The 27,347-nt window shown below is 47.4% G+C and overlaps 1 protein-coding gene across 1 annotated transcript in view; it reads left to right on the top strand.

Annotated features, from left to right (window-relative positions):
* LOC137166000 (protein-arginine deiminase type-2-like) overlaps positions 1 to 27,173 on the top strand; it is a 42,996-nt gene extending 15,823 nt beyond the window's left edge. Inside the window, exons 4-16 of the mRNA XM_067567570.1 lie at positions 1,114 to 1,175; positions 4,267 to 4,384; positions 6,555 to 6,680; positions 9,510 to 9,688; positions 12,197 to 12,300; positions 13,745 to 13,856; positions 15,596 to 15,703; positions 19,342 to 19,493; positions 20,112 to 20,256; positions 21,724 to 21,817; positions 24,102 to 24,187; positions 25,151 to 25,279; positions 26,538 to 27,173. Coding sequence (XP_067423671.1) covers positions 1,114 to 1,175; positions 4,267 to 4,384; positions 6,555 to 6,680; positions 9,510 to 9,688; positions 12,197 to 12,300; positions 13,745 to 13,856; positions 15,596 to 15,703; positions 19,342 to 19,493; positions 20,112 to 20,256; positions 21,724 to 21,817; positions 24,102 to 24,187; positions 25,151 to 25,279; positions 26,538 to 26,771 — 1,649 coding nt within the window. The 3' untranslated portion in view covers positions 26,772 to 27,173. The remainder of the gene's footprint in view (positions 1 to 1,113; positions 1,176 to 4,266; positions 4,385 to 6,554; positions 6,681 to 9,509; positions 9,689 to 12,196; positions 12,301 to 13,744; positions 13,857 to 15,595; positions 15,704 to 19,341; positions 19,494 to 20,111; positions 20,257 to 21,723; positions 21,818 to 24,101; positions 24,188 to 25,150; positions 25,280 to 26,537) is intronic.
* The last annotated feature ends 174 nt before the right edge of the window (positions 27,174 to 27,347 follow it).

A 27,347-nucleotide genomic window follows, 5' to 3' on the forward strand; every position in this document is an offset into this window, starting at 1 on the left:
GGCTGGTGCCACTGGACCACTCTTCTCCATCACCCTTGCATGTCAAGGTGTCACTTGCACCTGTGCAGCATGCACGCCACTTGCACAGGTGTAAATGCTTCCATAAGGAGCAAAATCAGTGGCACATCAGCCCCTGAATTCCCATCTCGCCCTCCCTCTGCTCGGCAGGTACACAGCAGCTGCTCCCAGCTCACCTAATGCAGCTATCACTGTGGAGTCTCCAGCAGGCCGTTAGGAGGCAGTGAGACTTGGCCAGATTCTGGGAGGGGGCTGGATGAGGCCCTGTCTGCATCACGTTGCATAGGGCTCTGCACTCCATCCTTTCAAGAGGCGATGCTGATATATCGGCTCTGGTCACTCTGAGCGTCGCCTCCCCAATCTCTCCCGCTCCCCACGGTGCTACTGAGCCAAGGAGCAGCAAGGGAATTTGCCAGCCTCTCCTGCCTGATAATGTGATGCCAATACTGGGCACACCTGCAGCTTAAGTGTGGCTGCTTTTAATGAACTGTGCTCCGAAACCCAGGTGAGATTGTTCCTCTGAATGAAGGCAGGTGGGGGGTCTCCCTCCCCGCCTGCTGCTGACGCAAACTTGGTCTCCCTTCGCCGGGGGAGAGCCGATTTTTGCAGCTATCCAATTCGCAGGGATGAAATCACTTGCTTTCCAGCTGATTCAGAAGGAATGTCCACAGTTCAAGAAGGATGTGGATGAATTAGGGCGGGTGTAGTGGAAAGGCATGAGAGTGACTGAAGGACTGGAGAAGCTCAGCAGAACAATTTACCAAAGGTGGCGGTGGATTCTCCATCACTGACAATTTTTAGAGCGAGATGGGCTGTTTTTTCTAAAAGATCTGCTCTGGGAATAATTTTAGGGCCGTTCCCTGGCCTGTGTTATACAGAAGGGCAGACTAGGTGATCACAGCGGTCCCTTCTGGCCTTACATTCAGTGACTCTATAAAATGGGTTAGCTACGTTCATTGTATGTTGAGTTCCATGCAGTTTTTTTTATTGCCTCTTCTGCCCCCCTGCACCCGCCCTCAATTCTTATTTGGAACGTGTGTCTCAGGGCTTGCCCTGACGTGAGCAGTGACCTGACCCGATGTGTTGTATTTCTAGGGATCTCTCTTGACGTTGATGCAGATCGTGATGGAGTGGTCGAAAAGAACAACCCAAGGAAGGTAACTTTGCCTTTGTTTCCATCGTGCTAACAGAACCAGGCGAGGCACAGGGTGCTGCAGACGCTGCCAGGCCTTCCCACCTTCAGTTTTTTAAAAGATCCCCGTGTTCCTGGCCTCTTAAGGCACTTTGCGAAATGTGACTCCTCGGCCCAGGCATGGGGCCTGGAATGAAATCACTGTTTGATGAACGTGTGGCTTTCCGTCCCTTAGAATCTGTGTTTGGCCAATGGTGCCCACGTACAGCTTTACGCAGTCCATCACAGTCATCTGATGCAAGCTTTAAATAGTGGCTTCGGTTAATTGTTCTTCCCCACAGGAAGATGGGGGTGGCAGACTTAGAGAGAAGCTGAGTAATAGCATCTGATGTGGAACACAACGCCTCTGACATAGCCCGTGAGTGGCTGCACCCCTATACAGAGCTGGCTTCCAGGCGCCGCAAAACAAATGTGGCTGAGGGGGAGATGTATCCTGTGTCATAATACATTTGGACGCCTCTGCAAGGGATAGATTAGGGTAGATTAGATGCTCTCACGCATTGACACATGAGGCATGCCAGTATTTCCACCTCCATCTGTCTGGTGGCACATTTCTTGCTCGGTTATTGTGTTTCCATGACAGCAATATCTTTCTCAATGGTTTTTTACATGTCATCTATTGTCCTCTGCTTTTCCATCTTCCACCAAGTGGTATCCAGTAGGGTTTATCTAGGAATCTGGGTTTTTTTTAAATCTGTACAACATGCCCACGCCACTTCCACCTTCTTTCTCAGATCATTGTCTCTTCGATTCGTTGGCCACTCTGTAACACAGCAGCGGTAGTTACTTTATCCCACCAGCAGATACCACGTATTCTCTGCAAGTATCTCTGATGGAATGAGCTAGGTTTCCTGTTGTGGACTTCTAGTATTTCTAAGTTTCAGACGCATATCACAGTGTGGGTATCACCATGACATTGTATAACTTTATCTTGCTTCTTGTGGGAATCTCCTTATTTTTCCAAATATTTGACAGTCTCAAAAAAGCACCATTTTCCTTTGCAATTCTTGCTTCCATCTCTTTATGGAGTTGGCCATCCACATGGAGTGGGTTTCCAAGATATGCAAACTCATTCGCCATGCCATATTCTACACTATCAATCACATATATACCATCATTGCTAACTCTGCCTTTAATGATCACCACTTTGATTTTATTTTGGCTGATTCTTAATCCTACGTGGGTGGCCTCACATTTGCAATTGACGAGGTCTTTTTCAGGGCATCCTCATCTGTGTCCAACAGAGAAATGTCACCTGCAAAGTCAAGAACTTGACACTTTCCTCTACTCCATATAACTCCTGTATCTTCCTTTGATGGTGCACTTCACATCACGTAATCTATCGTGATGCAGTATTAGCCATCCGAATGGAACTGGAAGGCTGATTCTGAGAAGAGGCGGCTCACCAGCCTCATAGACGGTAGCGGGGAGCTGCACCCACTTGATATCCATACACCTTAATTCCTGGGAAAGGATCCAAAGAGCAGCGAGCTGGAGTAAGTTACACCTCCATGTCCTGCTGAGCAGCACCTACCTGCAGAGCCCGCAGTGAAAGGATAGCTTTCACCGTCGCTATGTAAACCAGGGCTGCTTGGGTCAGCTGGAGCTGGGCGAGGTATTCACCTCAAATAAATACTTTTAGCTCCTTGGGAAAAGACTGGGACATTCTGTATCCACAGGGACCCCTGCCCTCCACTGCCTAATTCCCACCTCTCACATGCCTCCGACCTCCCCTGCGGAGTTACTGATCTGCCGCAGCAGTTGTCCAGCCTGTTGTTCGTGAAATTACACCCGTGGTCAATGTCTCTGCAGTGCTACAGTTCTCGCCAGGTGGTGATCAGATGTGGGCTTCCACTGCAGAAGCTGGATTTAGATTTTGGACACATGAAAGTCCAATGGTGTTTGAATCATGGACTTTTGGTTCTGGTCTGTCTCTAGTATTTAAGTAAGGGGTTACCGAACCCTCTCTGTTAAAACACAGCACTCTATAAAGCATAGGTATCTCTATTTTTAAAAAAAGTCTATGATCTGCAGAAGTCTATGCGGTGGTCTGTAGAATGCTGCATCTCGAGAATGAAGCAATAGAGGACCAGGAGGATGGGCGGGGGGATGGTTCATAACAGGAAAAACAATCCATTGTCGCTCCTCATTTCTAATGTATGCTTCACCATAATATCTAAGTACAGCTCCCTTCACAGAAGGTTGTTTGCAGCCCCTGTCTCGAAGTCATGGCATAGTGAGTGTCAGAGACTTGAGAAGAAGCCACGACGCCCCAGGAAAATGTTTCCATAGCCACCTGTTAAAACAAATCGAGAGCAGAGGAATAACGTCCCTCTCTCTCTCTGTCTTTTTATCCCCCGTCCATCTCACATGACTATCTGCTCACACACACGTCACCATCACAATGTACATGTTCTGGCAGAACAAGTATAGTGCAACCAAGGCAGCAAGCCAAATGCATTTCCTGATCATTCTCATCAGGGTCTGGTTCTCTCTCCACTGTGAGAAGGCCTCCGCATGGTGCTATCACGTCACTCAGTCTTGGGTTCAAAAAGCATCACATTCTTCCTATGCAAATGCCTCCTTGCAGTCTCAGTGCAACGTATGTGTAGTTCTCCAACTTGTTCTGTGGGCACATCCTTTCATTAGACAGAGATTTCCCCCTCCTTCCCCAGTCTTTTCCATCACCGCAAAGCAGTTTAGGACTGGAAGAGATGATAAAGATAGATTGTCTGATGATCATTAGGAAACGGGACAAGTGCTGGGAAAGGTGGAGGAGAGCATTTCTCTGCTCACCTAGGCTGCTATGGGTTTTTGGAGACGCTCATACTAAAAGTGGCCTTCAATTTGTTTGGAACAAACTGAGGTTGCATGGGTGCAGACACTGTTCTTATCAGTGGGGACTGAGCGCACAACCTCAAGCTCTGAAAGCCACAGGCCTCTAACCCCTGGAGCTAAAGGAATTATTCTTTTCTTTGCGTAGCGATCACGGGGGTTAATCACTAAAGGGAGGCATGGGAACACACACAGAGTAAGCCAGGGTGTTCTATTTTCAGGCAGCCTGGACGTGGGGCCCAGATGGGCAAGGAGCCGTCCTGCTGGTGAACTGCGACAAGGACAACCCTTTGATCTCTGCACTGGATTGCGACGATGAAAAAATATTCAGCAAAGAAGGTATCAGCAGAGCCCCTGTCCTTATGACTCACAGTCAGGTTAAAACTCTTTGGGGAGTGTGGGTTTGTTTTTAAATTTCCTCTTCTATGTTGCTAATAAAAACACAGGTTACTAAACCAAAGAGTATTTTTTAAAATCTAATTTACCTTTCACTTTTCATGCTGCTGTCACCTTTGCACGGATGATGAAAATAGTCCGTTTCACTCTCTAGTCACTTTCACTGTTAAGGTTCTCATGCACTGGCACCAGGCTGCCGTGTTTAAGCTGCAAAAAACTGCAAAGGAACAGGTTACTCATTAAAACCCCACACTGTTTCTAATATGATATAATTTAATTTTTTTTAAAGTTTCTAAACACTAAGCCAGCATTTTGGGCCAAATTTGATCCTCCTCCAGTCCAGTCACCTGCACGTATGGCAGGACTAAGTATTATCTAGATCTTCCTTGACAGGTGTCTGTCCAACCCACTCTTATAAATCTCCTGTGATGGAGATTCCACAACCTCCCTAGGCAATTTATTCTGGTGCTTAACTACCCTGACAGTTAGGAAGTTTTTCCTCATGTCCAACCTAACCCACCCTTCCTGCAATTTAACCCCATTGCTTCTTGTCCAATCCTCAGAGGTTAAAAAGAACAATTTTTCTCCCTCCTCCTTGTAACAACCTTTTATGTAGTTGAAAACTGTGATCACGTTCCCCTCTCTGTCTTCTCTTCTCCAGACTAAACAATTTTTTCAATCTTCCCTGTTTTCCAGTCCTTTAGTCGTTTTTGTTGCTCTTCTCTGGACTTTCTCCAATTTGTCCACATCTTTCTTGAAATGTGACACCCAGAACTGGACACAATACTCCAGTTGAAGCCTAATCAGTGCAGAATAGAGTGGAAGAATTACTTCTTGGGTCTTGCTTACAACACTCCTGCTAACACATCCCAGAATGATGTTTGCTTTATTTTGCAATACTGTTACACTGTTAACTCATATTTCGCTTGTGATCCACTATGACCCCTAGATCCCTTTCTGCAGTACTCGTTTTTAGGCAGTCATTTCCCGTTTTGTACGTGTGCAACTGATTGTTCCTTCCTAAGTGGAGCACTTTACATTTGTCCTTGCTGAATTTCATCCTTCTTATTTCAATGGCAGAACCAAATTCCCTTCTTGTTTGTTACATCTTTGTGAACCGGTTGCCTCGGTGAGGTTGCATAGGAGTAAGAGGGCAGATCCGGAGGACCAGGGAGGTTACACTGTGGGCAGAATTTGGCCTGTGGAGTTTGTCACATGATGATGTGAGAAAAGGGGAAGAACGTAGCTGGACTTTCCGAGCCCAGGGAGAGTCTGCACACACAGAGCTCAATCCTCCGTTCTAAACCTCTGCCAGAGTCGAGGTTGGTTCTCCAACATACACGGAGATTCACAGGCCAGTAACACCAGGGCAGCATCTCGCCTGCACAGCAACCAGAGAACTTGTGAAGAGCAACTGCAACTCACTTACTCCACTAATAATGGGATGGTGTAATCAAGAGAGAGAGCCCAGGCTTCCTAGCAACCACTGTAGCGCACATGGTGACCTACCACTCCCTTGTGCCTGGTTACACTGGACAGAGGTTGCTGGTTTTGTTCTACTGTACAGCAGGCTTCTCTGTGATAGAGCAAATGGCAGGTGCTCTCTGATTACTGCCAGCTGTGTGCATCAGAAAGGCTGAATGATGACACCCAGGCCATGGAGCTGTTGTCCAGGCTAATGATTGTTCTGCCTCCGAGTGCTTCTCATCCCTTGTGTTGGGGCTTGGCAGTGGGACGGTTGGGTGTGTGTGACCGTGTGTCTCCAAGTCAAGGATCAGATGCATGCAGAGGGAGCCCCGGAGGTGCTTCCTCATGCGTAACAGAGCAGCACTGCTGTGATCGCCTTCTGACTCTCCAAAGTCATCTGCATAGAAGCAATCGTTGGGTGTCTGCCACTGCCCTTTGCCATTGTCCGTCTCATGGATCACCTACAGAAGGCGCTCTGATTTGTGCAGTCTGACCCGTACACCCATCTCCATATGTTTGTGTATCATTAATTTCCCACCCGCAGTTGTTAGTCGATAACTTTAATAACCCTGGAAATGTCAGTGCTGCTGGTGTTGTATCCAGTGTCCTGCCTTCATCTGCCTTTGCTGTTGTTTTTTACCCCCAGATCTGCAGGACATGTCTCGGATGATTTTGAGAACTGAAGGCCCCCAAAGACTGCCAGCTGGGTATGAAATGGTTCTCTACATTCCTATGTCTGACTCTGACAAAGTAGGAGTCTTTTATGTGGAGAGTAAGTGGTTCCTCTTTCCTTTCTCTTCCCCTTCCCCCTCTTTCATGATGCTTTTATCCTCTCTGGGTGCTGCAAACTTTCTTTTTCTTTTGCTTTGTTAAATTCCTGCATGCACTTTGTTGAGGTTTTCCATGCACATCCCTCGGATTAAAACAATTAACCCTTCAGGAATCATTCACCCAGCGGGCAGTAGTTCACTGCTCCAGCACTTTGCTAGTGGCTCCATCATTTACTATCTTTTCAAAGGATGCCTGATTCTGATCTTGCTCAGGCTGATATAAATCAGGAGTCATTGGAGTGACACTGGTAAGAGAGACCAGACTTCGGCCCTAGGCTTCTAAACTTATAGTTGCAAAGACAGCTGAGCTTTCCCACCATGGAGCCTGAAGCAGTGCTGTCTGTCTGACACGAGAGATGTGCCTGTCTCGAAGAGATGTGACAGACAGGCTGAAACAACAGCTCTGGGGAGTGCGAATTGCCTTATCCCTCCCAAGGGGGGGGTGTTGACTCTGGAACATAAAGACAAGTAAAGTAGTGTTGACGTTTACATGTTTCGCCGCTCATTAATTTAGGGGAAACCATCCAACTTCCCTCAGTCCCCACCATTTCGAGCAGCCAAGGGAGTGAATGAATGAGTTAACGACTGAGGGATGAGTTGATCCCGCTCCCCTGCCAGCTCTAATTGATGTGACACTGGTGAGCTGCATGGGTTCTCTCTCTCGACATTAATTAAACACTGCAATGTTGCAGAGAGCAGGATCACTAGCATCTAGGGCAAGTGCCTAATGTTTCCCCCAGAGCTGGCCATTGGTACCTTGGCAGGATAGTCAGTTGCAGATGCCGGAGCATATTTGACTTGGGCTTTGGGCTGATTAAAAAAATAAAGGAGTGTCTGCATATGACTGGGTTCCGATTAACAGATAAAGAGAGACTGAGATACCAGATGCTTAACTGCCAAGAGCCACACCACCCAGCTAAAATCTTACTAGGTTGGGAGAAATAATCTAGCATAGAGGCTTTAAGAAAACCATTGCCGGGCAAAAGTCTCATCACAAAATTCTCAGCTTTTATGTAGCACTTTGTATGCATAGTTCTCAAAGGGCTTTACAAAGAGGTCAATATGAACATGCCCCTTTTACAGATGGAGAAACTGAGGCACAGAGAGAGGAAGCAACACCCAGCAAGTCAGCCAAAGAGCCAGGACTAGAATCCAGGTCTCCTGAGCCCCCGTCCAGTGCTCAAGTCACAAGGCCATGCTGCCTTCTTCTCAGTGCCTTTGTTCATAGGGACCTTGCTAGAAAGCCAGTGCCTGTCCATTACACCAGGACGCGTGCAGTCTGTTTGAAATGCTGGTTGACCACAAATTCTGTGTTGCTTCTGGATGGTGCAGACGCTTAGAGAAGCTGGCACAGTGGAAAGCACGCTCCCAGTGTCTGGATCGTTGTATCTGAACACCCAGCAGTAGACCAGCTCCAAAAGCTGGCAGAGTTGCCTAGAGGGTGGGGGTCAGAAAGCTAAAGGACGGTAGGTCAGACTGTGAGTCATGTGACCAGGGAAGCTTACTAGGCCAGTATTATTCCCATAGAAGGAGCCATTGCATAAGGTTGGGCTTCGTATCTTATCAGACAATGGACCATTCAGTGCTCATGCTAATGAATCAATTGCCACGAAGCCGGGTCCACAGGCAGGCTTGTGTTTGACCAAAACAAAAAATCCAAAAAAGAAAAAAAATGGTTTTGGGTTGAATGAAACATTGCATTTAAGTCTAGCATGTTTGTATCCCATTGGGTGGTTTTTTGGTTAAATCTAGCTGCAACGTTCTGTTGAAATGTATTGTTTTGAAAACAAAATGTTTCGAGGTGGCCTGAAACTGCATTTTTCAGCACGTAAAATGTTCACTGAAAAAAGTTTCACCCAACTCCTGTCTCTTGGTCCAGTGCCGTAACCACAGGGCCACGCTCCCTCTCTCTAAGGCTAGGTCCAAGGTTCCTTAACTGGCTCACTGCAGTTGGGTTCAGCGGTTGGGGGGGGCTGGTGGCTTGTGCTACACAGGAGGTCGGATTAGCTGATCTGACGTCCCTTTGGCCTTAAACGCGACGATGCTCTAAAGTTACGGATTAGGGAGTAGCCACAGCAGCTTCTCTTGGACAGAGGGGCTCTAAAGCGGAATCTGGTGGTGTCATCTGGGACCACGCCCAGAACATCGCGGGAAGGCAGATCTGATCCTGGCTTCGAGAGGCCGCAGAGTACAATCAAAACCCTGGAACACAAAGTGCCTCTAGGACCCGGCAGTCGCAGCGCTGAAAGAACAGTTAAACGGAGACAGGACTTCATTAAAAAAAAAAACAAATCTTTCTCTGCAACTGATAGGAAACCGTCCGTGAGGCTCAGCTTGTCACCGCAGCTCTCAAGCGTGTGAAGTGCCCTGCCTGGCTGGGACTGAAATCGAAGAACCTCTCTTGGCAAGAGTGCTTGGAGCCATTCCCTTAGCTCGAATGACAGTGGACTGGCCTGGAACGCTGGATACTTGGGCTCCTAACCCTCCACTTGATTAACTTATTAGCTGGCTATTTAAAAGACGAGTGACAGTCTCCAGTTGTATTTGCGGAGCACAATGGATCTCTCAAACTGTGGCCTGGGAGCCACCAGCAATCCCCAGAGTGCCTTCGTGTGGGCCATAGAATTAAAGATTTTGGGGACCAAGCGTGGACCACTTAAGGCTGGGAGGAGAAGGGAGCCCCACAAAATCAAATAGCTGGAGAGAATGTGCTACAGGAAAGTCCCGTTTTTCTAAACGTTCCTCCCCTCCGCTTTTTTTTTTTCTTCTAGATCCTTTCTTTGGCCAGCGTTACATCCACGTCCTGGGCAGGAGAAAGCTGTACCATGTGGTAAAATACACAGGTGGATCTGCAGAGCTGGAGTTCTTCGTGGAGGGTCTCCGCTTCCCAGATGACGGCTTCTCCGGACTGGTCTCCATCAACATCAGCCTTCTCGAGTCATTAACTGAGGTATGGGCGTAGCAGGGAAGGGAGGGCACGAGATCACCTGGGAAGAGGATGTTAAATCGCACAGGCTTAGCAACACCGCAGATATAGCAAGCTGTGAAGTATCGGTCCATGGGCATGGTGCATCCTTAGGTAACTCAATCGACGTCAGTGAGACAAATTTGTTTCAGTAACTATTGGAAGCCCAAGAATAGGTCAAATGTGCTAACCCCAGGGATATTTGTGAATTACATTTCCTTCCCAATGAGCTCTTGGGCAATGCTTGTCTTACAATAATTATTGCGTGGGGGTTGGTGGATGTCTCAAGGAATCAGTAATACTGAGTTTTTAGCCCGTGGGTTGCCCATTCAAATCTTGTCCGAGTTGGTGTTACGCAGACTTCAGAGTCCCATATGAAGTGAGTTCGGTGGGTCTCAGTGTAGTTTTTCATTAATAGACTCCATGGCGCACATGTTACCAGAGTTGGCACTGATTGGCTCCCTCACTGACCGCCTCACCAGAGAGGCCAAGGAGAGAATGGGCTGCAAGTAAGCCGCTGTTATCCCAGCCTCAAGTGATCATTCCAACTGAAGCACATTGGCTGGACCGTGCCCAGTACCCAGACTGTGGATAGAACTTTAGACCACAGCGATCCACGGCCATGCACCGTGTATCGTCGTTTATCCCCCAAGTAAGGCAGATGCAAAATGCTACCAAATCAGGGTTTGATTCTGACCACAACCCCCGTGTAAAACAGGAGCAATTCCCCTGGATTCTTGCCAGTGTAAAACTGGTGTGAGCGAGATCAGAATCAGGCTTCACGAATTCTCTGCATGCTCACACCAGTGGCAGGAGTTTTGCGGTCACGTTGCATGAGAGTAAATGATGACGCAGGGTGGGGATGAATCCGGTTTTCAGTCTCCAAGGCTGACAGGTTCCTTCAGCACTAAATTCTCACCGAGGCAAAGCCAATAATGTCTCTGCAAAGCAAAGGGCTAAATGTGTAGATCTAAGTTAATGGAAGCTGTGCTGGGCAGGGGAGCCTTTCCCGGTTCTTAGCGCTCTGTTGTCTGAGTGTTTCTATTTTAGAGGGAAGCATGATCCATGCCAAGACCGCAAGGGATTTAATGTTCCATGGCTTGGTGGGGTTGCGGCAGGAGTGGAGGGAGATATGTAACCTTTCTTTCCAGCGGCTGCAGCCCGGTAGTAAACTCCTCCCACCCCCCCGTGAGACTTACAGGCTCGTCCTGGTGTCCATTCACGTTAATTTGGGGTCTTCCCCAGCTGGGTCCAGCTTGAAGCTGGTGTGAGCCGTTGTCTTCCTTGATCAAGCTGTTATGTAACAGAAGAAGGAGCTGGCAATGAAAAAACTCAGCACGTCACTTAGCACATCTAACGTGCCAGTTAAATTGGCCCGGGCCTGAGAGATTTATTTCAAAGTCCTTTTTTTGTTTGACGTTGTAAGTGGCTTTTTGGAGCACGCTGCACTTGGTTTCCGGTGCCAGTGGCTTAGAGTGAACTGAATTTTAGGGAGCTACAGACCATGTAATGAAACTGTACCTACCACCGACAGACGCAGCCCTTCTCTGAGATCAGAGGGTGCTGCTGCATCTAAATGACCGGCCTCGGAGGCTGGCTCTGTGATCTCCCCACTAGGACCTTACGGTTCACCAGATTGGGTTTACAGAACAGCAATCGTGGGTGTCTTTCTGCCAGAAGGTAGTGGAGAAGTTTGAGGTTAATTCCACTGTCTATGGGCAAATCTGAGGTCTGGCAAGCCAGCTGGACCTGGGAAATATATCCCTAGGAAATGTGAGCTCCCCCAGAATCTCAGTACCCAGACAATATCAGTACATGACATACTATAGCTGCATATCACAAATAAGCAACCACCTTATGGGTTAAGGAGTTCCTAGAATGCAACATAAGATCCCAAATTAAAAGGGTATCCATGACATCACTGCCTCTCTTCCCCTCACGGCACATCTATTTGCACTGACATCTTCGTCTCAGTCATTCAACTCCCCACTGCTTTTGCTTTATGGCTGCGTTGGCTCTTCCAATTTCTGGGTTACATTAGGACACTTGTCCATGGTTACTCAACATTTGTGAGAAGTGAGGCCCAAAGGAGCCCGGAAGAACGGTCTGAGATAGTCCTAAGGCCAGGTCTGCAGCTCGTGTAAATCAACATGGCCCTGTGGAAGCCAGTAGAGCTGTGCTGATTTACACCAGCTCCAAAACTGGGCCACCGACTCCTCCGGGTTAGAAGTGGGACTCATCTCACTGCACTGAGGTGGGATTGAGTGAACTACTCAGCAACTGTCCCTATCAAATGTCTCTCGACTCTCAGAGTTAGAGTTCAGCACTCAGCAAACCTTGGTTGACCTGTTCCTCTGATTCTTTCCCCCACGGCGGTAGGAATGCCAGCCTATACATCCGTAGTCTAGCCTTCCTGTTCAGCCATTGTTACTACTGAGCTTTGCAGCCCTAGAGCATGTGTTGACTGTGTGCGCTGTTCTGTTTCCCTTCCAGGGGATTCCACGGGCTCCAATTTTCACAGACACTGTCGTTTTCCGAGTAGCTCCGTGGATAATGACTCCAAACACCTTGGCACCAGTGAACGTTTTTGTATGCAGGTAAAGAGCCAGTGAAGAAGCCTCCCTATATATGTAACCAGCGCGTATCTTGGGACATTAGTGATTGCTGGGCATAGTGCAGGTGCGGGTTCCATGCCCACAGATTTTGTTGTTCTGTGCTTTATCTCTATACCTTCTCAGAAATCCAGCCTTCTAAAGACTTGAGCTGAGAGGAATCCCATTGATTTGTTAACCATTAACTACTGAGAGTCCATAAACCTCCTGTAGTGTCCAACTGATAAGGAATCTCTTCGTGGCTATTACTGGAGCTGTGCAAATATCAAAACGTTCTGAAATGTTCCGGGTCCATTCTCAGCCCAGATCTATTTGTCTGGTTATTGTCACCAGAAATGTCTCCTATCCCCATCAAAAATATGAGATTTCAAATGTCATGTGTTCCAGTGTCAAATGAGTTTTCGTCTGAAAGAAACTTTAAATATTGAAAATGTTGATGTGTCGTCTTTCAAGAATAGGTCTATGTAGGAGTGAAAAATCTAGCAGAGAAAAGGTATAACACGATCCAATGGCTGGAAGCTGAATCCTTGTGATCATTTAGTCATGCCTCCTGTATAACACAGGCCATAGAACATCACTCCCAAAATTCCTAGAACAGATCTTTTAGAAAAACATCCAATCTTGATTTAAAATTTTTCAGAGAGGGAGAATTCACCATGACATTTGATAAGTTGTTCCAATGGTTAATTACTATTGATGTTAAAAATGTACACCTTATTTTCAGTCTGAATTTGTTTAGCTTCAGCTTCCAGCCATTGGATCGTGTTAGACCTTTCTCTGCAAGATCGAAGAGTCCATTATTAAATGTGTGTTCCCCACGTAGACCCTCATAGACTGTGATCGTCACCCCTTAACCTTCTCTTTGTTATGCTAAATAGATTGAGCTCTTTGAATCGATCACTGTAAGGGGTGTGTTCTAATCCTTTAGATCAGGGGTTCTCAAACTGGGGGTCAGGAGGTTATTATGGGGCAGGGTCGCGAGCTGTCAGCCCCCACGCATGCCATTAAGGGTGGTATGGCATGGGAGGTGGGTTCATCAATTGTTTGGGGGGGGGGGGTCATCACAGCCTGAAATATTTTCAAAGGGGGTCCTAGCAAAAAGAGTTTGAGACCCCCGCTTTAGATCGTCCTAGTTCCCAGCCCAAAAATCTAAACCCACCCGTCAGAACCCAGCGTGGCAATATGCTGCCTGGCCTCACAGCTGTGCGCAGATCCATGCCCATCACCTCTGCAGCCTTCCCACGGCAGTCTTTCATTCCCAGCGTCCAGGCCCCATCCCAGTAAGCATTTGGAAGGCTATCTTTGCCAAGGACAAATTCCTTTCGAGGCCCGTGGAAAAGGAATGTAAATTTCTGTTCCCCTCTCCTTTCTGGGAGCTTTTTCCCCAGCCTCCTCTTTCAATGTCTTCCCTGTCCCTTTGTCTTCTCAGTGTGAAGGATAATTATCTCTTCCTGAAGGAGGTGAAGAGTTTAGTGAGCAAAGCAAATTGCAACCTGAAGGTCTGCTTTGGTTATATGAATCGTGGAGACCGCTGGATGCAGGTGAAGTGGCTAGGGAGATGCCAGCCGATACAAAGACTTTTCCTTTCGTTCCTTCATTCAACAACTCCAGCATTAAAACCTGCCAGCCACAAGACGTCGTTAAATGGGGTTGTTTTGTGTTAGTCTGCATAGCAGGGCTTGCCCAGTCTGGCTTCAGACACTGCCTCAGTTTCCCCTGCCTTACAACCCTCCCTCCAGACTCACAGTCCTTTGCGGCCCTCCTGGCTGGGGCTTCTCATCCAGCAGACTCCTGCTCCTTGCAGGTCTCTCTCCTTCCTCCTGGGAGCTCCAGAGAGTTCTCATCTGCCCTCTTCCCAGCAGCCTCCGCCTCTCCCTGGCCTCGCTCCCCTTCCTAAATGCAAGCTGCCCTTATACCTCCCAGCAGCATGACATCCTTGTCATGTGATCTCCTAAACTCATGCCAGTCACCTGGGCACCTGGGCAAAGCCTGGCATGGTTGCAGCTGAGCCCCAACCCTATAAAGGGCCGGCTCACCACGGACTGAATCGTATAAACTACAAAACTTCGCATGATGATGATGAAAGTTCTTTATTTGCATTATTGTAGCCTGTAGGCGCCTCAGGATGGACAGGGCCCCGTTGTGCTAGGTGCTGTACAAACACCAAACACAAAGATGATCCCGGCCCCAGAGAGCTTACAAGGCTCATCTCTGCTTTGGGTAGGGCACTCCGGGGATAGAAGAGGGGAGGCTCTGAACCCTTTTGCTGGCAGATCTGTTTGGGGCGCCGCAGGGCTCGATTGAGCATTTGTCCCCGATTCCCTGCGGTGCTGTTCCGTGCCTGCCCAAAGCAGGACGGGCCAGCCTCTTCCCATGGGGGGCCGGGGCGGAAAGCCCAGGCTACTGCGGGGAGCCCCAGAGTCCCTCCATCTGCCTGGGCTGCACGCCCTAGGGCAGGGGTATCAAACATCCAGCCCGCGAGCCGGATACAGCCCGCCAACCTTTTTGGTCCGGCCCCTGGCACGACATCTCACGGCATCGTACTCTCTGGCGGCATCGCGCGCTGCCGCGAGACCTGTGTACTCTGGCGGCAGCGCGTGGAGCGCTGTGTGCACGAGACACAGCGCTCCGGAAGGCGGGGGAGGGACAGTGTGGTCTTGGAGCATCGCGCAGTACTGGAATTCTTAATCATTGGTCGAGTCTTTTACTCATAGAATAGCAGTAGTTGTAGAAGTGAATGCACTGCAGTTTTTATATCGCTGATACCTAGCAAATAAAATACATAGAAATGGTTGTGCCTAGCATTTCGATTTATGGGATGTGTGGCCTCCTTGAAGTACGTTTAATTCAAATCTGGCTCGCCATAGCAAATGAGTTTGACACCCCTGCCCTAGGGGGCAAGGACATGGGCTGGGAACTGCCCTTGGGTAGCCCGTCCCCTCACCCAGGGCAGGTGGAAGGTCGGGGACTCTAAGGCTCCCCACAGCGGCCCAGACTCCCTGAGTGGCTCTTACCATAGCCTGGCTACCGGGGGGCAGGGCCTCGAGGGAAGAGGAGAAGCAAGAGGTGGAGGCTTTTCTTCGAGGAGGATGGGGGGCAGGAGGTAGAGCTTTGGGGAAGACAAGGAGCTGAGGCAGGGCCATGGCGGGGGCTCCTGCATGTGTCCCACTTTTGCCTTTTGAAAAGGTGGTCACCCTAGCTGAGTATGAGTGTGTTACTAGAGCGGGGAAATGCTTCTCCATCTGCCGGTACGTGATAGATGGTTTTTTCACTTGGACAGGATGAAATCGAGTTTGGCTACATACATGCTCCCCACAAACGCTTCCCTGTGGTTCTGGACTCCCCCAGAAATGAGGGTCTGAAAGACTTTCCCATCAAAGAAATTCTGGTAAGAGCAGCCTTTCTGGTTTGCAAACACATTCGCTATCTCTTGTATTGTCTCCTGGCAGAAGGAGAGGCTTGTGGTTATCAGTGAGCATCTTCCAGGCCGGGTTACAAAAGAATAGCAGCCAAATCCTGAGGGCCCCTATACAGGCAAACTCCCTTTGAAGACTACAGGAATAATTTGCTTGAGTGAGGACTCGGATCTGCCTAGCCTAGAGTCCCATGGACTTCAGAAGTCTGTGTCCATGGATCCTAAAGCAGGATTGGGCCCTGTGTAAGCACTTTGTGATTTCCCCCACAATCTGGTGTTGTATTGTGCTATATCTCTACAAACGGGAATCTCGTGCCTGACCCAGTTCTGGGTTTAAGATCTGTTGAAACCTTTATCCAAAGGCTGCTCCCAACTCAATTTCCCAGTGCAAAAGAACATAATTCTATAAGGGTAACTCATGTGGTGTCAACATTTTCTGCTTTTTCTGTGACCAGGAAACCTGTCTGATTGTTTTCCAAGCCTCACTCCTAAATAGCTGTTTATACTAAATCTGTATTGACACAGTTAGATTCTGGGATTTAATTTATTTTGTTTCGATAATACCAAACCATATTATAATATAAAATATTAAATGCATACCGTCTTAAATATATGCAATATTAAATATAATTTTGTAAATATAATATATTACCATTTATATTTTATAATATAAAAGTCAAAGTGAACTGAAACAAGAAAGTCGGAATAAAACACTCCATTTCAATTTTGAATTGTTTCAAAAATGTTCCTTCGGAAACGTCATTGAAACCGACACGTTCCCATGAAACATTTTGATTTGGCTGAAACAGCTTTTCCCAATGGAAAACGGATTCAGTCTAAAACGTTTCAAACAGTCCTGCCAATCACCAAGAGCCACATTCTCCTCTGCACTTTGACGGTGCAGCCGCACTCATTTCACTGGGCTCCTCAAAGCATAACAGAGAATGTGGCCGCATTATTTATTATGTCAAAGAAATAGAGGAAACAGTTGAAGGAGAATCCATGAAGGCTGGCAGGGAGGCTTTGGAACAAATGGCTGCAAGATGAGTTTTTAATGCCATTTATTTGCTGTGCATGTGACTGAGAGAGATTACCATCCCTGTCTGTCCACTTCCTTGTTGCTGAGGTTTTTATTCATAGATCATAGCTTAGTGAAGAGATGCCCCATCCTCTCCGCTAAATCCGTCCTGGTCCAGTGATACCTCACATGGCATACTTTGTACAAAATATTTCATACCCACATACCAATGGTGACTGTGGAGGTACAGGGTGTTACTTTGAGGTACAGCGGGTCACAGTGCCACACTCCTGCTGATTTAAGATCTGGGCCTGGCTACTACTGTGCCTTTGCTCTAATTAATTTGCCTCTGAATTGAATCCTTCCGTTCAAGCAAATAGGGGAAAGAACTTTAAACTGATGCTTCACATTGACAAGTTCTCTCGCTTGACGAGTTCTCTCTTTGCCCTTTTGAGGTATGTCACTATAATCCCGGGTTTACAAATGGGAACACGGGGGCACAGAGTGACTCAGAGACTTGCCCAAGGCCACACAGCGAGCTGAGTGGGGATTAGAAGTTGGAAGTTCACAGCTGCCAAAACAAATGGTCTCTTGATAACAATCAACCTCCAGTTTCTAATTAGGTGCTTTCAAATCTTTGTTGTTGTTGTTGCAATGTGTTTATTGAACCTTATTTCCCCCACCCGAACGACAGAGAATACATGATGCCAAGTGTACATAGCCCAGAGCTACAATGTGCCTTCCACATCAAGTGTATCACCTCACCCCGAGCTATGCTGGATTTTGCAGTTCTCATACTGCAGAGTCACAAGATAACACTTTTGGTCTGCCAGCGCACACAGGACCGCTCCCGTTGATGGTTAAGCATGATAGGAGCAAATCCACTTACTGGGAAAAAATTGCTGTCATGCGAGATTGTCTAAAGAGAATAGTTCTGGAGAAATCTGGGTTAATTCAAATATGGATTCAGATTATTTACATGTGAGGAAACCCAACAGTAACTATTAATCTTTTGAGCAGTTCTCAAATCCACTGAAAAGACTGGGGGGGCTATTTGACTTCATCCAAGTGGCCTCTTTGAGTCTTTCGTTGTCCTGAGCTTCACATCATGGAAAAATGGAAGAGTCCTATCTTCATATTAGTTGAGGGCGTTCAGTTCTTTCCTGTTGTCAAACAAAGACATCACATTGTCACCTGCTGTAGAGCCTTGAGCCTGATGTCTCTTGGCTCAGCCCTCAAAATATCTCCTGGAAGAAATCTTCCATGATGCCCTTCTCTATGCCTTCCAGTAACCTGATGAGGTGGATTTGATTACATCTCTGAATGGTCTCAGAAGAATCTCATTTATCATGGTCTTGCCTTCACTGGTGGAAGACCTATTTGAGCTGGCTGGCATGTGTTCTTTTCCTTTCTCTGGCTCACATTCTGCTTCTGCCTTTCTGACCCCAAGTTTGCCAGTCTTTCTCTGGGCTGGGCTTGAGTTGTTTGGCTGAATCAAATGTCTAAACCACATTAGCCTGTGGACATCAGCTTTGCTTTGTAATTTAGTCACCCCAGTTGTCCAAGGAAGATCAGCTTGTGGAGTCCTAGGACCTGATTCCTCAATGCCTTCTGCCTTGCTAAATCGTTACAGTGAATGCAGAGCACTACTCCTGCTTTAATGTGAGTTTAGAATTCTGTATTGGCAGCCTTTTGCACTCATTTGCACAGGTGTAAACGTCTACACAAGATGCAAGGTAGTGGTGAATCAGTCCCCCTGGCACCTAGCTGCGCTAAGCTAATTGGCCCAAATTTATCCCTGGCACAATTAGGCTGAAGTCAATGAAGTTCCACCATGGAGTTGCAGCCCGTGTTTCCATAGCTGTCTGCCAATTCTGCAACACTACACTATAGTGCATTGGCAAGGGAAAATGTAACTTCTTTATACACGAGATGCCTCTTCAGTGGGCAGCTTTTCCCCTTCCCTAGCTGGAATTTAAACCATAAAGTTGCAAGTCAGATTGCTACTCACACGTCACACTGACGCCGACTGAAATGTGTGGAAGCAGTACGTATCTATATCAATGACTTCTTGCGCTGTCTTTTGTAAACCACTTACCCTACATTCTTACCATGCCTCTGGAGCAGCAGTGAATGGTTTTAGCTGCACTGTTAGCATTTATTTTCCTTTTCAGTACTGCAATGTTTCCCTGGTGCGTTGACCCAAAAGGTCAGCGAATTATTGCGGTCAGTACAGATAGGGTGAGATTCAACCTCCTGCAGACCGTCGCCCCAAGAACACTTAAGTCCCACTTACAGTAAGCCCTCAAAATAGGACTTAAGTTGGGCATAGACTTTGGCATGACTCTCTGCACAGGGGTGAATTTCATCCTTAGTGACCACATGGTGCCACTAACATTTGTCAGCTATTATTAAGAACTGCTGGTTCACAGGTTTTCATCCTGTGGTTAATAACTTTGTACACTAATTTTATTCCTCTATGGCGTGCTGAGGAACTTCAGGAGCAATGGGTGTGTCTGGTAAAGACCACATGGGGTTGGAGCAAGGAAGGAGAATTCACTGTAAACATTTGTGCTGACTTCTGCATTCACAGGGCCCAGACTTTGGCTACGTGACCAAGGAGCCTCTCTTCGAGGTTGTCACCAGTCTCGACTCCTTCGGCAACCTTGAAGTCAGCCCTCCAGTGACCGTCAATGGGAAGGAATATCCCTTGGGAAGGATCCTCATTGGAAGCAGCTTCCCCACGTAAGAGAGAGTTAGGAAGCCGGCGTGTTTCACAGCGATCGGGGGGGCGTAAAGATATCACTCTTCTCTGCTAACTGCCTATCTGTCTCCACACAGCTGGGTATATGGCATACGTGTTTGTAAACAGGCGTAGTTCTAGATCTGTCTTGCTCTAGAGCCGAGTAGTTCTAGATCTGTCTTGGAGGGTGAGCTGTAGTTGTTGACACCTCATCAACAGGTTCGGGGGCTTGGTTTGGCCCATTATAATTTTCCTTCACTGGCATTTTTTAACCCAAGATTGGATGTTTTTCTAAAAAATCTGCTCTAGTTCAAACACAAATTAATTCAGGGAAGTCCTATAGCCTGGTTTACACAGGTCCCACATTGGATGATCACAATGGTCCCTCCTGGCCTTGTAATCCATGAATCTATGAAGGGGTGTTTGGAAAACCTGGTTTGCAATTTGGATTCAGGTTTCAATCACAATCTCTCTCTCTGCTGGGCCGGATGGGGAATGAAGGGGCAGTCACGTTTTTGGCTACATGGCTCTTTTCTCCAAACCATCGTCATCATCACTTTGTCTCAATTCTGAAATATGTTTTCTTTTTTTCCCCCCTTCTTTGGACAATCCACCACTAGATCTGCTGGGAGGAGGATGACCAAAGTGGTGAGAGACTTCCTCTACGCTCAGCAAGTCCAGTCACCGGTGGAGCTCTACTCTGACTGGCTGACCGTGGGCCATGTGGATGAATTTGTGACATTTGTGCCCTTCCATGACAAAAAGGTGACCTACCAGGTGGCAGTTTTTCGAAGGTTACAAGTGAAGGGTCCAAGCATCAAGGCCCTGCTGAGTTTTCATTGGAAACGTACCAAGCTCTTTGGGGAAAATGTTTGCCCCCGTCTTTGAAAAATAAAACTGAAAGGGAAAACTGTCCCTATTGTCTCAGGGCGGGGGAGAACGCAGTTGGTGGATCTATTTGCTCTTAGTGGCATGGGTTGATGTTTTCAAAAGCACCTACAGGAATTCAGTCAGAGTTGAGTGTCTAAGGCCATGTCTACTCTCCAGAGCCCATGTCAGTACAGTTAGGCAGGCAGAGACCTCAAGGGGAGACACGCTGTAAGACATCAGTAGGAGTTTTGCCGGCATAGCTACACCACCTCCCTGGATGACAATAGCTTTGCCAACAGAAGCACTCTTCTCTCGGAATAGTCACATCTGCACTGTGGGGTTTGCTGGCATAGCTGGGTCAGCTAAGAGGAGTCATTTTTTTTCCCCATATTCCTAGCCGACATAGCTATGCTTGCAAAACTTAAGGCTTTTGTTCTCTAGGTTCCTTGGATCGACCCAGCCATTGTTCTGTCTGTGTGGCACTTAGCTGTCAAAGTGATGGGCACCGTATAAGACAGATGCAGAAGAAAACTCAACCCACTAATTTCTGAATGAACGAGAGAGGTCTACAATGTGGGAGACATAGGAAGTTTAAAGTGGCATAGGATTAATTGATCATTTCCTGTGGACCAGCTGGTTTCAGCTGGTGTTGCAGCTGCTCTGCACCTCTCAGGATGCAGCTCAGTAAGAGAATATTTTGACTCCAATGCCATCCAAAGAACTAGACCACTGACGTACAAAAAAAAAAAAAATCAGGCCAAAAATAAATTGCCAGAAATGTTTGCATCCATAAATGTATTCAATTCCTTTGCCTGTGAAGTGTGTGCCCCGCTGGAGCGGGTTAACTGAATTTACCTTGCTGCAGGAGTCATTGCACAGCCGTTATAATGGACAATTCAGTCCTCTTTGCCACCACGGCTGTAACAAACACCTCCTTATGCAACCTTAGTTCATGTTTTGGCAGAAGCAGCACGTTGGCCTTCAGGAGATCCAGCACAGCTGGTCTTTTACAGGTTACTCTTCAGAGCTTTGTAACCCGTGTTAGCGATTCCACAGTGAGTAAGCCTCTAGGGTGAAATGGACACTGAAAGGCCCTGGGTGCTTCATAGCCTGGGAGGAGCCAAGAAACTGCACTAGCTGGCGGTGTGTTTCCATATCTTGATGAAATGCAATAGGGAGGGCTTCACTGTGGAAGCAGTGAGCAATTTGCCATTAGCTCCCTTGACCAGAAGGAGCTCATGTTCAGTGTGGTGCACAGACAGTGTGTTTGTCACTGAGATGTAAATTGCTATGGCTGCTCCTGATGATAGTTGCTTAGTGCTTTCCTCTTCACTAGTCCCTTACTCCCCACCTTTCTTCCAGCAATTCCGGATGCTCATGGCCAGCACGTCTGCCTGCTACAAACTCTTCCGAGAGAAGCAGAAGGAGGGCCAAGGAGAAGCCACCATGTTCAAGGGTAAGTTACTACGTACCTGCATCCTGCCTGAGTTGCATTCCCCACCCTACTGTTTACTCAATGTGTGACCTAATCACTTAGCTGCTCTGTGCCTCAGTTTCCCCAGCTGTAAAATGTGGTTAAAGGTACTGACCCTCCGTGAAAGGTGCAGAGCCCTATATTGGTACACAGCCCCAGAGTCAGGTCATTCTGACAGTAACCCAAAACTGAAACACTGTGTCATCAGATAGGCATTTCTATCTGTGGAATAATTACTTTGAATTGGACATTCTCTCTGAACAAAGTATTTTTCCCCTACAGATGCATCTTATTGCATGTATTTATTTTCTTTGTGCTTCAGCACAAGACAAAAGAATTAGAGTCCCTTTACAGAGAAGGGGATCTACAAAATGTTGATCTGGCGCATAGAATTCACTTGTATTTAAATTTGAAATGTGTCCAAAGTACTATCATTTTGTCAGATGGGAGAAATCTATTAGGTTTCCAAAGAGGCATCTAAAGTGCTGGGTTTTTTCCCAACGAGAAGATAGGATTTGCCACACTGGGTGAGGTAATTTGGACCAACAAGTCAGACATCCTGCCTCAGGATGCATCAGTGGGAAATGGGAAAAGCCCACGATGCACCTGGCCAATTCATCAATGATCTCCGAGAGGGAGTGGGAAAGGAATTCTTCCCTAACCCCGGCAGTGATTTTCTTACACTCTAAAGAAGGAGGCTGATGTATTTTTGGTGCCAGCAAAGCATGATGGTTATTAATGATCATAAGTTATCCAGCCCTCAGTATTTGACTCTCTCTGACCTCTGCAGCAGCCAATCCCACAAGGTGACCACCTGCTGTGGGTGGAATTCACAAATGTCCCACTCAAGCCCTATTTTGAGAAGTTGAGTGGGACTTCAGCGATGCGTATGCTTGGAATTGGCCCTCTGCAAAGGGGTGAATTTCTCCCTGAGTGCCATGCCATTAAATCTCTAGAGTGCTGTGTAACATGGAGGACCTGATCACCAACCACACTGGTAGACAGTGATATACGGACCCAGGAACAGTAGGTGTTTTAATGCCTCTACTGACACAGATTTTTTTTCCCCCAGCAGTTTTTCTCCCTTATTGGCCCTGGCACGATTTATTTTGTGCCGGCGATGCCGGGGACTTCATCTCCGATTTAAAATGAGGGAGTTTACCGAAAGGGTGCAGCTGCTGGATAATAAAATGTTCATGAGCAGTGAAGGCATTAGACAGCTCATAACACACAAAGCAGCACTGACACTCCAGACTCTTTGGACTGGGCAGTTGGTTTGGTCACCTTCTAACGATGGGTTCTTCACTAAGGATGAAATTCCCCCTAGTGCCTGGGACAAGTGCACCGCTTAATTCTGCTGTCCATCTCTGGTGCAGGCCCAACTGCTCTGTCTAGATACCGACATGGCCCCCATGACCATGGTAACTGACAGCGTCAGACGTTAATGCGTTTATCCTCACAACACCCCTGTGCGTTAGAGAAGTATCATTAGCCATATGTTATGGCAGTCGGAACTGAGGCCTGGAGAAATGAAGGGCACCATTTGCGGGATGAGCACAGCTTTTAGGTGCCTCGGGGTTCGAGAACACAGCTTTCGACCCTGCTCAAGTGGTTTTTCACAATGGCTGAGCACCTACAGCCCCAAATGAAGTCAGCAAGAACCACGGGTGCTCGGCACCCCTGAAAATCAGGTGCAAAGCTGGGCACCCCAAATTGCCGGCCACGTTTGGGAGCTTAGTGGCTTAGTGGGTTGTCCACGGGGGGGGGGGGGAAGCCCAGAGCAGCCAGCGTGCACTAACTCCCACATGAGCACTTTGGAAGTATATTAAGCTAAAGCGCACAAAGACACTCTGAATGTGGAGTAAGCATGTCCAGACGTGGAGTTACCCTGACTTACTCCACACGAACTTCCCTGTGTAGACAAGCCCTTGGTGACTTGCTTCTCTCGGCTATTATAAAACAGGAGGGATGGCTCACGGGTCACTATGGGCCTGATCCAAACCCTTGGAAGTCGCGTGGCGGGGGGAGTTGTTCTGTTGACTTTGGGATCAGGCCCTGTGTCCTTTGATGAATCTGATGCAGAGTCAAAGTTCAGGGTGTTCTGAACCTGGGGGTTGGTTTGACTCAACTTTATTCTTAATTTTAAATACCTTGATCAAGGCCCCTGGAGCTCCAGCATGAACCAGAAACCATCATTCCATTATAGGGTGCTTGCTTTGGCTGCCATGTCGTTAATCTGATGGGTGATTTTGTTTTCTATGTATAGGTTACTCGGGGACAGACACAAAACGGGTCACTATTAACAAGGTCCTGTCCAATGAGGTCATGGTGCAGGAGAACCAATACGTACAGGTAACAGCTCCCGAGGGCTGAGCATGGGGTTGTGGCACATGCGGGGCACTCAGCTGCTGCTGGTGGGCAAGGAAACAAAGGGAGGGTGGTGGTGTCCCATTGATCAAATATGTGCCCCCAGAAAAATAGCTGGCAAGGTGGGACTAGTGGAAGCACAGGGGATCATTGCAGGAGCTAAGAGTGTTTGCAGAGGCAGCATTTTCATGCCCTAGTGGGAGGACCGACTGAAGGAAACCTTCCTACTCTCTTGACTGGAGGGCAGTCACTGCAACGGGGTGAGATTGAATGTCCTGAAACAGACAGGAGAGCAGAATGGATAATTCATAGATTCTAAGGCCAAGAAGGTGATCATCTAGTCTGGACCTCCTATACAGCACAGGCCAGAGAGCTTCCCCCAGATAATTCCTAGAACAGATCCTTTAGAAGAACATCCACTCTTGATTTTAAAATTGCGAGTGATGGAGGATCCACCATGACCCTTGAAAACTTGTTCCAAGGGTTAATTACTCTCACTGTTAAAAAATGTACACCTTATGTCCAGTCTGCATTTGTCTAGCTTCAATTTCCAGCCATTGGATCAGGTTATATCTATTTCTGCTAGATTGAAGAGCTGTTATTAAATATATTTGTCTCCCTACCTGCTTCGAGAGTCGAGAATGAAGATAAAGGGGGTGATCCTGTGTGCTAGCTGCCTGGAAGTTTCCACGTCAACCTCATTGCTTGAATATCTTGTGTGGTCTTGCATTGCTAATGCATTTGCACCTTAATCACGCTAGAGAAGCAAGCAGATTTTGATGGAAACCGAGATTGCCCTGTCGTCAGATAATTATAAAATTGTAGGGCTGGCAAGGACCTTGAGAGGTCATCTAGTCCGTCCCTCTGCATCGAGGCAGCTCAACTTGTTGGACTGACTTGTCCTTGCCCATACTAACCATGGGATTATCCCCCTTCCTCCCACCCCAGCGCTGCATCGACTGGAACAGAGACATCCTCAAGAAGGAGCTGGGGCTGACTGAAAAAGACATCATAGACCTCCCAGCTCTCTTCAAGATAGACAAGATGGGCAAAGCCATGGCATACTTCCCCAACATGGTGAGAGAGGCCCGTCCCCTGGGGCTGGTTGGCTCGGTGCCCCATCCATTGTGTTTTAATATACATAGGGCACCTGTCATGATCGCCGTAGGTGCACAGACCATATAAATTCAGTGATATGTCTCCTCACGACACTGAAATGAACGACCAACCCAAACGACCCTTCTCCTCAGAACAAAGCCTAGAGCCAATGTTTTCAGAAAGACCCCCCTGGTTTCTGGGTATCCAATTTGGGACTCTGTGGGTCTGATTTTCAGAGTTGTTGTGCACCTGCAGCTCCCATTGACTTCATTAGGAGTCCCAGGCACTCAGCCTTTCTGCACAGGAGGCCCCAAGGTGTCTCTTGGTGGGCGCCCAAAATGTAGTGATTTTTTTTTTAATTAGGCCTAAATAAATAGATTGATGTGGCCCCTCACCCACGAGCTCAGCAAACTTAGAGTCTTGCAGACCAAGGAAAGAGAAGCAAATCCCAGAGTTAAGAGCCCCCTGTTCAGAACACTTTGCCTTAAACTCTCAGATGTTTAAACCCAACTTGAGTATCTCAGTTCATCAGCTGTCAGGGGAAAGCACAAAAGAAGGGACAGAGTAAAAGATACCGTATCTCTAACCTGGGCCATAAATACGAGGTCTGGTCAGGAATTTTCCAATTACATTTTTTAAAATCAGAATTTAAAAAGGTCCATCAGTTTGTTGAACCCAAAACTGTTTGTGGGAATATATCAGTTTCAGCTAAACGTTAATAGGGAAGTGTTTCTCAGATCCAAAATGGAATTCTGGTCAAAGCAGAGGGAGAGCAGAATAGCCATTGGTTAGCGCAGGGACATCTCCCACATCCCCGGTGAGTGGCTTAACCACCAGGCTATTCTGGTCTCTCTGTTTTTGGTTGTTTTGTTTGGTTTATTGTTTTTGGTTTGTTTGGGGGGGTTTTGGGAGGCGGGGGGAGTGTTGCAAACAGCATCAAAAGGTCACAGTTTCATCCTGATGCTGAACAGGAAAAATTTTCAAATCAGGAAAATTTTTGTAGGGCGGGAAAACCGGTTCCCACCCACAGCTCCTTAAATTGCATCCAGAGGTCAATGGAAAGCAGTGCAGTCTCCAAAGCATATGTGTCGTTTACCAGGGAAGTCACTGAGGGACAGCAAGATGTCAGTTTGACCTTTGTTTCCTGACAGTTACTAGCCTTTTTTTATTTTATATGGTAAGGGGACATGTCACTCAAAAGCCCACGCATGCCTTGATCGCCTCTCTCATTGCACAGGTGAACATGATCGTCCTATCTAAAGACCTGGGAATCCCTAAGCCATTCGGGCCAATCATCGAGGGAGACTGCTGCTTGGAAGCCCATGTCCGCTCTCTGCTGGAGCCACTCGGGCTCACGTGCAGCTTCATTGATGACATTTCCTCCTACCATAAGATGCTGGGGGAGGTCCACTGCGGCACCAACGTCCATCGCAAGCCCTTCTCCTTCAAGTGGTGGCATGTGATCCCCTAGCTGCCGAGCAGGTTCAGATTCCTACATTCGAAGCTCGCTTGGAGGCTGCTTTTTTTTTTGTTGGTTGGTTGGTTGATTGTTTGCTTGAAGTTGATCATATTAATCACTAGAACTTTGGTATGGAGTCTTGGTGCCTTGCTTTGGCGGCTCTACGTGTGATGTGTTTTGCCCATTAGGTGGGAAGGTCCTCCGGGCAAGCGCCATTCTAATTTGCATACTGCAGGTCCCAGCCCATTCCATCCTTGGTTTTGGCAAAATCTTTGAGGTCATGGCACCTGGGAGCTGAACTGATCGGGGGCATTCGTACCAAAAAGATTGATAGAAACGATGGTAACAAAAGCTGTCCTCTGCTGAGTTCTGTTGGCAATGATTTATAATAATGATAATAAAATGGGAAGAGTGTGGAAATCTCTTGGACTGCTCTTTAAATACACACGTCTTGGCTGCACTAGTTCTCCGCATTGCACAGTTCAAGGTGTGGTCTCTTCATTAGGACAGAAACCAAGACTTCAGCCATTGAACAGTGCGAGTTCTGATCTAACTGGTACTTTTCACAGCATACAAACCGAGACGTGA

This window comes from Emydura macquarii, unplaced genomic scaffold (genome assembly GCF_026122565.2).
Source record: "Emydura macquarii macquarii isolate MOO-44397 ecotype Brisbane River unplaced genomic scaffold, CSIRO-AGI_Emac_v2 contig_2768, whole genome shotgun sequence".
NCBI lineage: Eukaryota > Metazoa > Chordata > Testudines > Chelidae > Emydura > Emydura macquarii.